The following is a 15,884-nucleotide window of genomic DNA, read 5'->3' as shown; positions in this document are numbered from 1 at the left end:
TCGGTATCTAGGTGGTCGGTGTCCAGCGGGAGCACCAACAAGCTTTGGCAGCCGCAACTAGCATGGAGAGCAAAAAGATGCTCTTGTTGAAACCAGAAAGGCCCAAGGGACTCACCAAGTACAGGAGAGTCAGAACAGGCCCACAGAAAGCAGGGGATCCCACTGAAGCAAGAGCAGATCCTCAGGAGGACCCACAGGTCGAAGGCACAGGTGGCGCTGGAGGACCTCTGGCAGCCCACTAAAAATTGAGGCCCATGGTGCAGAGGATGCAGTGAGGACGCTGATCTTCGAAGGATGAGGTCCTGGTGACTGGCTGGAGCTTCTAGTAGCCGAAGATCGCTAGAGTGCAGAGCCAACAAGCCATGGCAGTGGCAAGTCGATGCGGTGTACAGGGACAGGGGTTTGGTCCTAGCTGCCCGGACGAGGGATACTGTACTCAAAATGGCTCAGAAGACACGTCAGGCCTCTAGGGAGCTGCAGGACCACCACCTGTGTTGCTGGGCCTCGGGAAGCTGGTGGGACGTCAGGAGCAGCAGAGCGCTCAGCTTCTTGTGGTGCCTGCAGATGCAGGGGAGTGACTCCTTCACTCCCAAGGGAAATTACTGCGGATGTCCTTGATGCCCACAGGCCTTCTGGAGAACCTGGATGAAGCACAGACATAGACGACGCAGAAGACTTGAACAGCAGCGAGACCAGGAGCAGCAGGACTCTTCCTTGATGCAGTCTCTGTTCAAGTCCAACAAAGTCTTAATGTTCAGACCGCCGAAGAGTGTCTTGGTTTCAGAGGTGAGTCTTGTTCCACGACGAATCTAAGGACCCACCCACAGGGGAGCCCTTAAATACCCTATGGAAAGGGTTGTAACGACTTGGGGGTTCCTCCTAGAGGAGTGGCTGGACAGAGGAGAGGATACTCCCCTGTCCTTTTTCCAGTTTCGCGCCAGAGCAGGGTTCAAACCAAAGTATGCAAGAAGGGCACCGAATGTGCCCTTTAAAGCAGTCTGTTGGGGCTGGCAAGCGCCCCCACCTCAACCCAGTACACAAAGTCCTGGGAGGTGGGGCCACCCCACTGTGATAGGAAACCTATTGTTCTAACTTCACCTACTCGACCTCCGCTCATCAGCAGGAGGTCAGAATTGTGTCTGTGTCTGCAGCAGCACTAGCTTTCTGGCAGACCCTGAACCGGGACTACATGGGGAATTCTCGAAGGAGCCCCCCATTACTTGGGATCATACTTCCAGTACCAGAATCGGTGTTGGGCTGTGATTCCAACATGTTTGATACCAAACATGACCAGGTTCGGTGCAGCCATCATATAGTTAGACATCTCGAAATGAATGATGTTTATTATAGATCTTAAAATGGCTGACCGCACTTACAAAACCTGGAGAATCGAGCTGGGGTTTGTAGGGGGGTCCTGCTCATTCAGGGTCACCCTCACTCTTGTAACCAAGCACCCTGCCCTCAGGACTAAAGAGCCTGCCATAAGGGTGACTTATACCTTTCCTTATATCTGAGGTCATTGCACTTAAAACCTAATCTGTCATGAGAAATGCAAGCGCCATCTCACACATGCTGCAATGGCAGGCCTGTAGTCACAGTTTGAATGGACTTCTATGGTTGGCACAATACATGTTGCAGCTCATGGGAGACCTTTGGTGTACGTATGCCCTGGGTACTTCAGTACCATATACTAGGGACTTATAAGGGTGCTCCAATAGCCAATTGTGGATGTACCAAAGTACTTGCCAAAACCAATTTAGGGTAGAAAGCACAGATGCTGGGGTCCTGAATAGCAGGAACAAAGCAGACTAAGCCAAAAACATACTGACACCAGGGGGGGGGGGGTAACCATGCTGTAAAGATCCTACCTTCCTACAGTTTATCTGTTTTGAGCATCACAACGATGGTTGCAGTGCATAGGTCTCTTGGGAGAATGCCATCTGACTTGGACTCCAGCTACGAGTTACAGAGCAATGATATTTGCTTACTCGCGAATCCTTTATAGTATTCTACGGGGAACCCATTGAGTCCCAGGGCCTATCTCAGATTGGAGATCCGTAATCCCCTCTCTTATTTCTCCTTCCTCTGTTTCAACCCATCCTGATACTCCCTGGATTAAGTGGGGGTAAACAATATCCTTCAGGAATGCTCAGAGCCCCTCGTCCTGCACTGCAATTGTACTTCTTTATAAGTTTCCGTAGTATCCAGCAAAAGCTGCTGCATCATTATTATCACCTGTTATTTTGGCAGCATCTTGTCCATTCAACACTGGGACCCATCTGTTCCCCTGGGCTTTCCTATCGAACCACTCCAGTAATGACTTGCTTGCCTTATTCCCTATGTCGTAAAGGTTTTTGTGCATGGTTAGATATTGGTTTTGTGCCTCACCATAGGTCACGGTATTCCTGTTGTTTATGTTGATACTCTACTGGTATTTCTGTGGTAGAGAGTTTCTTGAGTGTCGGTATTTCTTTGTTTGTCTGTTCCATCTCTCTTCGGTCTGAGTTTTCTTTTTTTTGGCAGCTTTAAGGGAAATTAATTGGCCCCTCAGTACCACCATATAAGTTTCTCATACTGTCACTAGAGACACAACTGGGGCACTGTTTTCTGTGAAATATATCTCTGTGGCTTCCCTGTCTTTCGGCATTTCTTTCCTATCTTTCATGATCCAAGGACTCCCAATGTTATTCTCTTCACCCCAAAATGCCACTCATAGTGGGTAATGATCGGATATGCCTCTGGCCTCTGGCCAGACAAATGAGCGGCCCTGACTTTTCCTAGTGTATATCTATGTGTAGTAAAGCAATCTATATTTGAATGACTGTGATGGATTGTTGAATGGAACAAGTATTATCTTTCGTGTTGATGCTGGATCCTCCAAATATCTGTTCAAAAGCCTGCAAGAATTTTGTGAACTTGGTTTGTGTCACTCTGGGGATCTGTCCACATCGATTGACAGTGCAAGGTTCATGTCGCCTCACATCACCAATGTCCTGTCTTGGAACTGCATCAGCAGAGATCCTAAAGTTGCACCTACTCGCTATTCCTCAAGCCAATCCCATATTTCTTGCGGTGTCTGGAAGTTTAACGTGAAAAAATTCAAGCTGTGGCAAGGCAAATAATAGAAAATCATTTTCCTCTTCCACGTGGGCCTTTACAATCAATATGCATGCATATATTATGCAAGGTATAATGTAGCTTCTACTCGCATTTGTTAAGCCATCAGTCTTCTGTTAAAATCAATACTGTTTCAGTCAAGCCGCAGGCATGCAGTCGTTGCTCTAGCAACATTTCTTTGCAAGTTCTCTTTCTCATGTGCTCGTAACAGGTATAGGTTCTAGGTGTCATCACATTTAGTAGAGTGTATATATTAATAAGCATTGTCTTGCATCCGTCTGATACACTGCAGTAGTGGACGCATTAGTTGGTATAAGGAAATCCCTCTCACCTAGTTCTAAAGATAGATCTGAGTTGCTCATATTTTAGTATAACCATAGTGTATGTTATAGTAATCCGTCTGATACACTGCAGTAGTGGACGCATTAGTTGGTATAAGGAAATCCCTCTCACCTAGTTCTAAAGATAGATCTGAGTTGCTCATATTTTAGTATAACCATAGTGTATGTTATAGTATCTAGTACATCATGTCAGTTTCAAAATTCTGTTTGGGGAATTAGGTCAGAATGTCTGCACCCATATAATTTTCATTGTGGCAATCATTAAGCACACATGAGATCAGTGCATGTACTTCATACAATATTTTACATTTGTTACTAGGTAATTTTCCTGTTGAATATGTGCTGCTAGACCTTCTGGGTGGTGTGGTACCACAGCTTCGTCAGGATCACCTCGAGTGCCCATCTCCCTTCTTAACCTCAGTATCATTGTAGTGCACTTGATGACAAAGCTATCAGTATTACTAGAACATTAGCCAAGTAGGTCTTTTGCCCTTGATGCAGTACGAAGACTACTACCTACAATTTGTAGCAGAGTAAGGGACAATGTTAATGAACTTGTCCCTTTCTCTGCTGCCTTCTAGGTATGTTATTTCTCAAGTGAGCTAAATAGCTGAAATAATAGACTACTGTCTATTGAGTTGTATGTGTTCATCCTTCCTGACATCTTTTCTCCGTTTTTCTTTTCTTTCCATTTTGTTTTATCGCTAGCTCCCCCAAATATCACTAGATATTCCACTTCACCAACAGCACCGAATATTGTGAAAGGCTGTACTACCTTAATTTGAACATGTTTCAAATCTGTAATATGAATGCCTAAGTTGTCAAACTTTGTCTTTCAGAAACGACGAGTGAAGTTCCAGCAATGGTATCATCGTTATGGAAAAAACTGGAATACACTCTTTCTCAAATTAGGTAAGAAATCTCTGTCTGCTGCTTTTTTGTGAACAATACATTCACTGAGTCAATGTTACCTTTATAATGAAGTGAATAGTTATAATGTATTATTGAAATGAAATAGTTGTAGTGCTCCATGGTCAGCCCTTGCTTTGAAGAGGAGAGAATGCAGAGTGACGATTTTGTAATGGTGGGTTGAGATTTTATTCTTCTAGTGCGAGTACTCGGAGTGGGGGGACGTGAAATTGCATTCACAAGATAAGGAGGCGGTCCTGCACAGTTTATTTACTTGATATTTGGTCTGGCATATATTTTCTTCCCGTCCCATTATTTTTAGGTATGGAATCTGCTTGCATGGCAGATATAAATCAAATATGGTTTTACTAAAGCTATCAAAATATGGTGCACAGAGTGGGTGTGGCCAATGTAAAGCTTAAAACTATGTTTTTAACGAGGAATTCCATTTCTGGTCGTAGAAATAGCCTCCCACCAGAAGAATATTTTTGGGGCATCTACCCATGTACGTAGTTTGTGGAAATATTTGCGGAATCCAAATTATTTTATTAGGATTAGGCATATAGTGTGGCACGCCATTAATTAATTGGAATGTTTTTCTTCACCTGTCCTCTCAAAGAAATGTTTCTGCTCACAGAAAACTGGTTCCTTTACCTCAGGTAGCATAGATGAAATTTGGTTAATGAAGTAATCTGTACTGCAGTGATATATATATTGTCTGTTTTGCTTTAAAAGAAATGTACTACATTTATTATTTTGGGATGGAGAGCCATTTATCATTGTGTACTTATTTTTAGTTCCATGCTTGAGCCTTTTGTCTTCTTTTTTGTAGGATCATGCAAAATTCTGCTGCATTTTCTGCTCATCAAAGAGGTTAGTTATTTCTGGATCTAATGTGGTTATGTATGTGAGAATTATACATACATTTGCCTACCCCCTGCTGGGCGACAATGCATAAGCATCTCGATTCTCCCCCTAATGTGTTACCCTCAAGTTTTTTAGGGTCACATCTGATAGATCCTCTAAGGCCCAAACGTTAGATGCGGCTGTTTTGGAGAACAGTGGTACTGACAGGTGTTTCTCACTCAGCCCTCATTGAGTTAGGCTCCAGTAAAATGGAGTGTGGAGGGAGAAACAATGCTATATTTGGAGCACCTCCCTACAACAAGTCTGGTAAGTACACAAAGCACAAGAAGAAGTTGAAGTGTTTTCAGCTTCTCCATCCAAATGCTGTGCTTTCATTCCTTGCTCCTGCTCTCCACCCGTGGAGGCAGCGTCTGGGCCTGTTCCGCGATACCCCGAGTTCCCCAGAGCCAGGATGATTCCGGCCCAACGTAAAGAATTTTATGATGCCATCTTTGGCCCACCGACTCCTTCTGCCGCACCTTCAGGCCCCATGGAGCTGCAAGATGCCCAAGTTGGGTTACTGCCAGTGAGCACCCCCATCCCCTTCCCCACACACCCCACCTGGGCCTTCTGGATCCACCGTCTGATGCAGACTGACACTGCAACAGGTACCATTTTTTCACCCCATTTTCCCCTTGAGCAGTGACCCCGACGACACCACTGGTGCCGCTTGACGACGAGCACATAATCATCACCAACTCCGAGCCTGCACCTCCCCAGCACTGACTGACATTTAAGTGCCCGTGCTAGCCTTGTCAGCATCCGGACTTCTCACCCCTAGATTGAAACTTCCTTCCTGAAGGGATAGATGAGAAGGAAGGGTTTGATCCTATGGAGGCAGTCCCTGATCCACCAGAAAACTGGTACGAGGGACTGGGTGACTCCAGTGGTTTGGACATTTACCCAGGCTCTAGCATGCTTTCCCCTCCTGGACTGGTTGCGGAGGAAGGTGCATCCTTTCCCACGTGATGCTGCCACCAGTCAGTGTTAAGACCAATGTCTCGACAGATTTACTTCACCCAGGATCGGGTTCAGCTAAACCCTTGCTCCCCTGCAGTGAAGCCCGAATCGAAGTTCTCTTGTACATACAGGGGCTCCTGTGCACTGTATGATTACCCTAACTCATCATCCCTCCCCAAGAGAACCAGCCTTCCTCTCCCAACACATCTGCTTTGAGAGCCTAGTTGTGCAGGCCTCAATGGCCAAGGTCTGCCTTATTGCATCCATTCCACTTCACTGGATATGAATGCAAGAGACTTGATACCTTTGAGAAGCACATTTGTTTCTTACTACGGCCTAGCTTTGCAGTCGGTGAACATCACATGCCTCTTGGGCTGTTGTTCCCATGCGTTGTGGGTCTCGGTTGCACAGCTGCTTCCCATGCTTCCAGAGGAGGGCCGAGCCATCCTAAACCAAGCCTCATGAATGGTTGGGATTCAGCAAAGTTAGCCATCAGATGTGGGCTGGACATCATGTAATTCCTAGGTAGATTTATGGCTGCTTTGGTGGAGCTGTGTCCCCAAGCCTGGCTGCGGTCCACTGGGTTTTTGGTAGATGCCGAGACCTCCCTGATTGACATGCCCTGAAACGCGTAGAGTTTCTCAGGGGATTTTTGGATTTTCCTCCAAATTAGGTAGTCGACCTATCAAGGAAATGGTTGAAATCTATAAGGCTAAAGGAGTGACTACTGCCACATATGGGGCTGGCCTGTGGGGTTATGCCTCCTGTACTGCTTTGCTAGTAGAAGAAAATAGTTTTTTTAAACAGCTTTTATGTTTACCTTTTTCTGCTTTTAATATAATTATACATCAGGAGGTTGACTTGCAGTTTTTAAAAGATATTCTCATGGTGAGACCTCTGTTCTTACGGCTTTCCATATGGGCAAAAGATGAGACAGGTTTCACCAGATCAATTATCTCAGATTGTCTAATCCTGGACAATGTTTTAAGTATCCCTTGGCTATCCTACATTCATTCTTCCCTTGGTAGGTTGTTTAATTTATCTATCTGGTAGGACCCTACTCGGGTATTATTATTAACTAAGCGGATGATTTAAGATACCTTTGTACAGAATAAATTGGATCAACAAATGGCAGTTACTAGAACAAAGTCATCAGTCGTTTTTATAAGTGACTTGATTTGGAGGAGGGTGGAAATAGTTATCTATTACATGTGACAAATATGCAGCATCATTTTGTGCTAGTAAGATTAAGATGTGGCATTGTGCATCATCTAGTGGCTTTTCCAAATATGAAGTTCTGTCCTTCCGATATTTACTTTGCCCATGTGATGGTCGCAGTAAGCAAAGCACTTTGCACTTTTTTATTGTTTTGTAAATTTTACGAGAATCTTAAGTTTTTTTTATCTTACACCCATGTTAATTGTGCAGAATATCAGATTACATAAAGCTGCTATGAAATATTTGATTGCTTTAAGAGAACCATCTGTGTGCTATAATGTTACCCTATTCATCTTGAAAGCCATTTGTTTGAGGAAAAATGTCATGTGAACCTGATATTGAAATGTATAAATGTATTTAATATATGTTTTTGCTCTTATGTACTTTTATGGCTGTTTATAATAGCTGAATAAAGTTTTATTAATCAAATCGTTTCACCAGGTTTTACCTAATCTTGGAGGTACTCGGAGGTTAAGAGGACGCCATACTTCTCCCTGAGGCTTTACATCTCCACTCCTAGTTCTCATTCTTCTGTCCTCTAACACCCACCACGTGTGTCAAGCCTCTGCTTCCTTTATTGCTGTGGCTCCCTCTCTTACCCCATCAATGGTACAGGCCACTTGCAGAGGTCTTCTGCCTTCACATGCCTGCGGAAGCTTCCCATAGCCACACCCGTCTCCTGTGGCAGAGCCTGCCTTCTTCTCTGGATCATCTGCCATACTGGCAGTTCTGGGGTTTCTGCAGCCAGAATAGCCACAGCTGTCTCTTGCACAGGCTCTTGTTGCAGAGGCCACTACTGCTGAAGAGCTCAATTGGAGCTGCCTTGTCCACTCCTAGGTGGAGGCCTAATTTTATCTCATACCCACCTCTCTCTAGTCTTGCAGCCCCTGCACAGTCATCCTTTTTCTGCGACACCAGCACCACATCTTTATCCCGAAAGTGGGTTAAGTGTTCTCCTGGGCAAATCTTGGCTCTTCCCAGAAGCTAATTATTTAATGTTTTTTCTTTCCCCATGCATTGCAAAGAGGAAAGCTTGCACCAGAATTAGTATTTTAGGACATTAATGGTTGCAGCTTTCAGGAATTACTCATTTATTGGTGGGTGAGAGGCCTACATGGATTGCGGCAGGCTGTTTGTACTTTGTTATTCACTAACTGGTTGGAACTTGAACTTATTTCACATTACAACATTTGATAATGCTAGGGTCTGTGCTTAACCCATTCTTTATATTCCATAGTTCTGTGACCTGTGCTCTTGCTATTTTCTTCTGTATGTGCGGCATATACCAGAACAGTCAGGCTGCATGAGTTAGATCCTGTTTATCTGACTTCAGCTACAGCGACTGATCACTAAGCCTGGTTCATTAATGTGGGTACTTGCACTCAGGTTTGAGCTCTCTGAATTTACTTAGCAACACTGCCATAATCTTCATGTTGGTTATAATTTAACATATAGATGTTAAACAATATATTGTTGGTCATACCCATGTTGCAGCATAAACTCAATCTGAAGACTCTTCCATAAAACTGTTATTGCAATTATACTCTGAGGTGTGTCTGTATGTTTGTGAATTACTTCTAATCGGTATTTTTGTTTATCCTATAGCCAGAACAAGATGTGGTATAGCTGATATGAGACGGCAGAGAATGCTAGAATCTCTCACTGCTTCAAGTTTATCTCAACAGTTAGGACCGAATGCTTCTAATCCTTCAGTTGCTAAACAACTCACTGTCCGCTGTGCTTTGCAAGCAAAGCCAAATCCTTTGTTTGCAGGTTCATCTGGCACTTTGGAAAACAAGTTGGCTTCAAATCATGGTATGTTATTTGTTATAACTGGCTTAACATTTTCAACTCTAACAATTGGAAAACTATTTAACTTTGTCTATGACTGTTTTTTGCTTCTGTGTACCCACACAGGTAGTACTTTAAAGTCCATATAGCAGTGATTCTTGTTTTGGGATTTTGGAACTTTTTAAGAGCATTTTATTTTTTCATTATGTGATTTTCCTCATTACTTGCAACCTACTTGGGTCGTAAAAGTGCATCCAATGAGGCAAACAGAAACTGATGCACTGTCAGACAGTTATTGCTGTTACTTGGGCATCTCCTGAAAAAACTGCTGCCCTAACTGATGATCTGCCCCTGGGCCTCCTTCCTAGATCGTAGCCTCCATGTCTCCCGCCCCCCCTCCATTCCCACCTACTCCCTCTTTTCCCACCTGCTCCCTCTTTTCCCACCTGCTCCCTCTTTCCCACTCTTTCCACCCCCCCTCAGTTCCTAGGTGTGAACGATGGGTGGTGCCCTTGAACCTGAAATGAGAAGAATTACTGTTTGACCCCTCACATGATTGATCAGTCTATAGGTACATTTTCTTCACCTATTTGGTTATTTAGAGTGTACTGCCATTTGGTATTTCCATGCAGATTGGAATCCCAAGTATTGTTTAGATTTCTCATGTTTCCTCCTTTTTTGTTTTTCACAAATGTTCTTCGAGATTGAGTTGCATGTTTTTGTAATGGGGATAATGCCATTATTGGGCAAACTGTGTAATGCTCACTCATGATTTTCTTTTATTACAAATAATAATTAACCTATTTGTGAAAAAAACTGTATCGGAAGCATTCCAGAACATTTTCAGGTTAAAAAGCTCTGCACGGCAGCATTTGCGGTTACTTCTAGTCGCCCATTTAACTATATAGTATTCCCTTCGATGCAAGTTAAAATGTGGATAAACATTTGGTCCTCTTTGTACATTTTGTTCGAAGGCTTACTTCGCCTTACTATATAGATGCATCCCAATATTTCTCACTGCTTGTAAATGAGTACATATAAAGCCTACTCAAGCTTTTCATTCTTTCACCTTATAAATCAAAGCCTCAGGGCTTTTTTTGGTGGTTAACAGGATATCCAGCATTTAGGGTTTTGAATGTCACTGTTGGATGCATGTTCTATTTCTTGTTAAAATAAGCTATGCGTTTGAGTCCTTTCTTATTCTTTTTAAGGTGGGAAGTCATCATCCACTGCAGTTCTGGGTCAGAAGGAGGGAAAACACACACATCTGATGTCTCCTGGAAGGCGAAAAAGGTAAGTAATCTGTTAGGTTTGTCAATAGTTAGCTTGAACTTCCAAGCTCTGCTTTGCTGGAAATATCTTTTCATTTATGGTTTGTAATGAGCAGTTGCTTGGTAAAGGAACATTAGCACAGACAGGATGCTGCCCTTTTAATTATCACATTTTGTGTTTTGCAATAATACCAAGATGAAATTGCAACCATTCTCATCTCCAAGCACAAAAGGAGAAAAAGCAGAGAGCTGTATAGTGCGGGGTGGGATTGGGTGGTTGTGTGTGTTTGTTTTGGAGGCATGGGGGGGGTTAAAGACTTCACATTATCAGGGAAACCCTTTTAAGAACAAAAATGACACCACCTCTCATCCAGCTCAGCAAAGGAGGGCTAAATTGACATCAACCAACCACTATAAAATTAAAACTACAAAAACAGCCTTCACTTGTGCATACAAATTAGTCTTTTAACCAGCTACTGTGCGTAAACTGAAGTGGGGCGTCGCTGTTTATAGGCAAAAACTCTTATTTAACAGATTAATGTTCTGCATCTCTTAGTAGGGAAACTAAAATTAAAATAGACAGGAGTGGGAGTAGAGAAGCACATATTATTTGGGAGTGCGCAAGAATCCTTTCGCAATTAAGATATGGCAAAACATCTTCTTGGGAAGCAGATGAGTAAACAGATTTAAGTGCATCATGGATACAGAAGCAGACCTGGAAAGAATGCTGGTGAGTAAACTGATTTCATAGTTGAGGACAGATAAGTGGAATAGAGCAGCAAAGCAGAAGAGAAAACTGATTTTCACAAAATAGCATGCAAGGGAAATGAAATGAGTAGGGGACCAGGCGGGGCAACAAATCTGATATCGGACTGCATCATGAAGGGGGAATGGAAACATGGCAAAGAAAACCGATTTTACTGGGCAGTGGCCTTTAAAACTGATTCAGAAGCATGGAAACCTTCTTAGAGCGGGGGGCAAAGGAGAAAGGATTTCACATGAGAGGATGTGGAGAAAGTGAATTCAATAAGGGCGTTACTGTCAAAATAGAGATTTAGGGGAATGTTAGGAAAGCTGATCTGATGGAGGGCTTGAAAAAGATTCCCGTCTTTTTCCCCCACTTTGGAGCTCGTCGCAGCCTCTTGCGTTCGATCTTGTTGCCGCTCATCCTGTTTGCCCTCAGGCCGTGGCAGCGCTCACTTCCTCCGCTGCAGCCTCCTCAGCAATCGGGTTCCGCAATGGTGGTATACCGCTGCTGCCGGTCGTGTTTGGTCGTTTTCTCCACCACACCACTTCAGCCCCCACTGCTTGCACGTTATTGTAGCCCTCTGCAAGCTCTCTAGGTGCAGGATTATGCATGAACTTTGCTAATGTGTGTCCATCTTGCTAGCTCTCCCTCTATCGCCTCTAAATTTAGTATTTAGGGGCGACCCTGAACCTTGCCGCCTCAGATTCGAGGATGAAAGAAGGAGGACAGAAGAGCTGTGCTGAACCAGGAAGGAGAAAAGGACACCCATTGCCTTCGCCCCAGCCCTACCGCCTGTCCAGTCTACTTCCTGCCTACAGCAAGAACCCCGGCGAGGCCAGCAACCTCCAGAACCTGGGAGGACCTACCCTGTGACCTTCCCACTGGATTTGCTCAACCAAAGACACACCTCCAGAATCCTGATTCCGGTGACTCCGTGATTCTGCACCAGACGCCCACAGCCCGACTTGGAGTGGCCCATCATCCCAAGGAGGTTTCCCCAGCGATCCTGACCTGAGATCTGGTGATCCTTGACCTCTCTCAAGCTGACACCTGTAGCCTCAACCTGAAGGGTCCCCCTCACCGCATCCGGCCCAACCGACGGTGTCCAGGCATGCCCCAGGATCCCAACTTACCTCTCAGCTGCTGCCCCCCTTCAGGAAGCCTCCCTGCCAGAGCCAGCAGCAACTTTGAGAAACTGATGGTCTCCATTGGGAAAAAATGGGTTCTCAGACGTCCATTTTGCACCCTGCACCCAGCCACCCCAGCTCCTGTGCTGTTCGTTAGCCTCTGCAGTGCTGACCTTAACCCTAGGAGCTTTGCTCCTACACCTGTGTGCCCTGCTAGTCAGCAGTCCCTAAGCAAAGGCCCTCTTAGCCCCATTGGCTGACATTGGGCCCCTGCACTTATCAGCCCCAGTGCAGCTGGTGGTGCAACTAGAGTACCCATCCAGACCTTTGTCCTAACCCCCAAAGCTCACCCTTGTAAGTAGAGTACTTACCTTCAAAACCGATAACCATTTTTCTCCCATAGGAACGCATGTTATAAGATTTTGGGCCTACAATTGTTTTGTGTGGAACTGTTAATGTATGAGAAAAAGTTAACTCAATTACAAAGTATAAAAAGTCGTACTTACCTTGTATATAATGTTCCTAAGATGTGGTATCTAGGCATAACCCCCCCAGTACTCAAAGTAATCCAAAAGTAACAAAAAAGTAATTGCTGTAATTGAAACTGTCTTCAAAGCATTTACCAACCTGTAACAATTGTAATTTCAGGACTACCGCACTACCTTGAACAGTCTTGCTTTTTTGGTAGTATAGTTCACTTACCTGTGCTAAGTCCTGCTTGGTTCTAAATAAAACCGAAGTATACTTTTTTTATAAATACATAATTGGTCTGGATTCTATATCTGAGTGTGGGTATCAGTTCTTGATTGAGTGAATACAATAAATGCTTAACCCCCACCCTCTGAATAAACCGAAATGCTCGCCCACACTAACACAAAGAGAGCTGTTAGTACTTACCTCATTTAGCCTCTGCTACCTCTGGGAACTCCCTGGACTCTGTGCACTCTATCTGATTTTGGTATAGTATGTACAGAGCCAGCTTCTTACAACAGGGAAGTGGGTGGAGAAACACATCTAATGGAGGCGTGATGGGATAGCAGATTTTACAAGGGTGGGAAAACATCTAAGGGTATGGGTTGAACAAAACCTAGTTTTGTTATTTTCTTTTGCCCAGTGACTTTATTACATGTAAGTAGCCTATTGTGTATCCAGGTCAATATACCAGTGTGTGCCATGGTTGTTTTTTTTAAATTTAACTTTGCTACCTTCTTAGTGACAAATAACAATGTCTTGTCTTTTATTCAGCACAGATAATTTTGGTTAAATACTTTCAGCTCGTAAAGCAAGCTGAATGGGTAAACCAAGCTGGTTCTCCCAATCTTATATTTTTTTATGAAACTTTGTTATCACATGAAAATGTTACAAATAGTGGAGCATAATGTCATTTGGTCCCTACAGGCCAAAAATATTCCTCACATAACCCAGGATGTACAGAAAAGCTTGCAGACTTAGCATTGGTACTGCAGCACACAAAATAAAAATAAAATGTGGTTTTCTTCCCACAGGTAGATATAATTGAAGGGTATGGGCAGGGACAAGGGCAACTTTGTAAAACGTATAGTTATACACTCAAACCCCTTCAGAAAGTGGAGAGGCGCAGGCTCCCTGGGTGAAAAGCAACACATCAGACACAACAAAGTTGAGGCATAGATATCAATTCAGCAAAATGAAAATCAGGAAATGTGAATACTCCTCAGCTAGGAGAGACCCCAAATCCCCTTCACCTCGTTAGAACCTTATCTCACATTTTTTAACCTTTCAAACACTCCTCAATTTGAAATACTCTTGTCACAGCACACTCCTGAATCCGTTAGAACCTGATGTTAGTTTCACACTATTCTATCATGAAAGGTTCCACAGCAGCAGATTTTGCTTCAATGTGCTGCAGAGCAGAAAACCCTTAAAGGTTTAGCTACTGTAACCTGGTACCTCAACACTGCTGGTCTTTTTGTGATTTTTCTGCATAGAGGCTACCAAGCCCTTTTCCCCTCTTGACAGACCTTTCAGGTGTATGTTTGCCTCCGTCAGCCTGCTCGTGACCTAGCAACTGAGGCTGAAAGTATTTATTCATTAGGGGCTCATTTCTACTTTTCCTTTTCAGAGGGTTTTTACATGCAGGGCACTGTCCCTTCTAGGTTTTTCCCGTTATAAAGCCACTGTCACATGGTAGTTAACATTTCTGGAGTTGGCGGGAATCCCAAATTGTTCTTCTAAAGTTTCATCTAACCCACATACCTGACGCAGTTGTGGGTAGTTCCTGCCAACTGTCTTGTACAAGTTTGGTTTGGCCCTCCAGAAAAGTGGAAGATGAGATTCGAGGTCCCTTATTATGACAACCTCTCCAGAAACATCTCCATATTTTGACGTCTATGCTGTGGTAGCCAGTTTGATTACATGGACCTTCCTGCATGGTCACCCATCTCCCTTGACACCGCAGGCACTAGCCCAAGTAGGCTGTCGCCTGTGCTGCAGCACTACTCTGCCAAGTGAGATGGATCACACCATCTTGACCATCTATTGTTATGGGAAAGGGGCAGAACTCGTCTGTTCAGGCGGCACCGTGGCAGATAATCAGTCTCTGAGTGAATCATAGAAGCCATGTGGGTTTCACATAAATCTTACTACTCCCTCCTATTAACCATCTCTGTGGCCTTGCCAATCTAGGAATGTATTGACACAAAGGTACGATGGCACAGAGCGCCTAGAAGGAGCAGCTTTCCTGTTATTGTCTTGGCCACTCCCTTGAACCTTCTATTATACACCTGTACTTTAATGAAGCTGAATCATTATTTAGAATGTAGGACCTTTAGCCTCTTGAATGATAGTTGTGGCTTTGTTTCTTGTATACACTGCTGATTTTAATCAGTTGTGCAAAGGAGATGTTCACAACATGTAAAGACTAGACACATTAAACCAAAGGTCTTCAAACTTTTTGATGCCGAGACCCCCTTGTCAAACCTTTATAGACATAAGGACCACCTTCTGAGAAAAAGTTCTAGAACCTGGTGGTACTCATCATCAACACCCATAAAAGCCCCTAATCCCCACAGACAACAGTTTTTACGGTGGGGAAATAATATTAAACCGTGTTTAGCAACCAAAGGTCATTGAGTGTGGGGGTGTAGTCAAAGGTGTAGCTAAAAACAAAAGGCCTTGTTTATGAGGAATTGGCGTAGGGCAGAGCCGCAAGTCTTCTTGCGTAGCTGCCCTATGCCAATGTGAAAGGGCAGGAATGCACCATATTTATGAAATACAGAGCATTCTTATCCTTTTCCCTTGCGTTGGCGCACAAATTGCTGCCTAGCACCAACAAAGGTAGGGTTGTTTCTGTACAGGAAGGGGCGACATTCTTCACAAAAACAATCACAAGAGACGTTTTCCTCCCTCTATGTGAGCTGCATAATGCAGAGCACATGGAAAGAGTAAAAACGAGGAGAAAAGAAAACATTTCTCCTCGTTACGCCTCCACTGGGGAGGCTTCTGTTTTTGGAGCTGC

The 15,884-nt window shown here is 43.9% G+C and overlaps 1 protein-coding gene across 3 annotated transcripts in view; it reads left to right on the top strand.

Moving 5' to 3' along the window:
* NPAT (nuclear protein, coactivator of histone transcription) overlaps positions 1-15,884 on the top strand; it is a 352,831-nt gene that overhangs the window by 49,991 nt on the left and 286,956 nt on the right. For all 3 annotated transcript variants that reach the window (XM_085621511.1, XM_085621512.1, XM_085621513.1), the window contains exons 4-7: positions 4,298-4,370; positions 5,200-5,240; positions 9,057-9,266; positions 10,454-10,535. In XM_085621511.1, coding sequence (XP_085477637.1) covers positions 4,298-4,370; positions 5,200-5,240; positions 9,057-9,266; positions 10,454-10,535 — 406 coding nt within the window. The remainder of the gene's footprint in view (positions 1-4,297; positions 4,371-5,199; positions 5,241-9,056; positions 9,267-10,453; positions 10,536-15,884) is intronic.

Source organism: Triturus cristatus, chromosome 8 (assembly GCF_964204655.1).
Source record: "Triturus cristatus chromosome 8, aTriCri1.1, whole genome shotgun sequence".
NCBI lineage: Eukaryota > Metazoa > Chordata > Amphibia > Caudata > Salamandridae > Triturus > Triturus cristatus.
The sequence above is the reverse complement of the archived record's forward strand: the minus strand, read 5'-3'. Positions and strand labels throughout refer to the sequence as shown.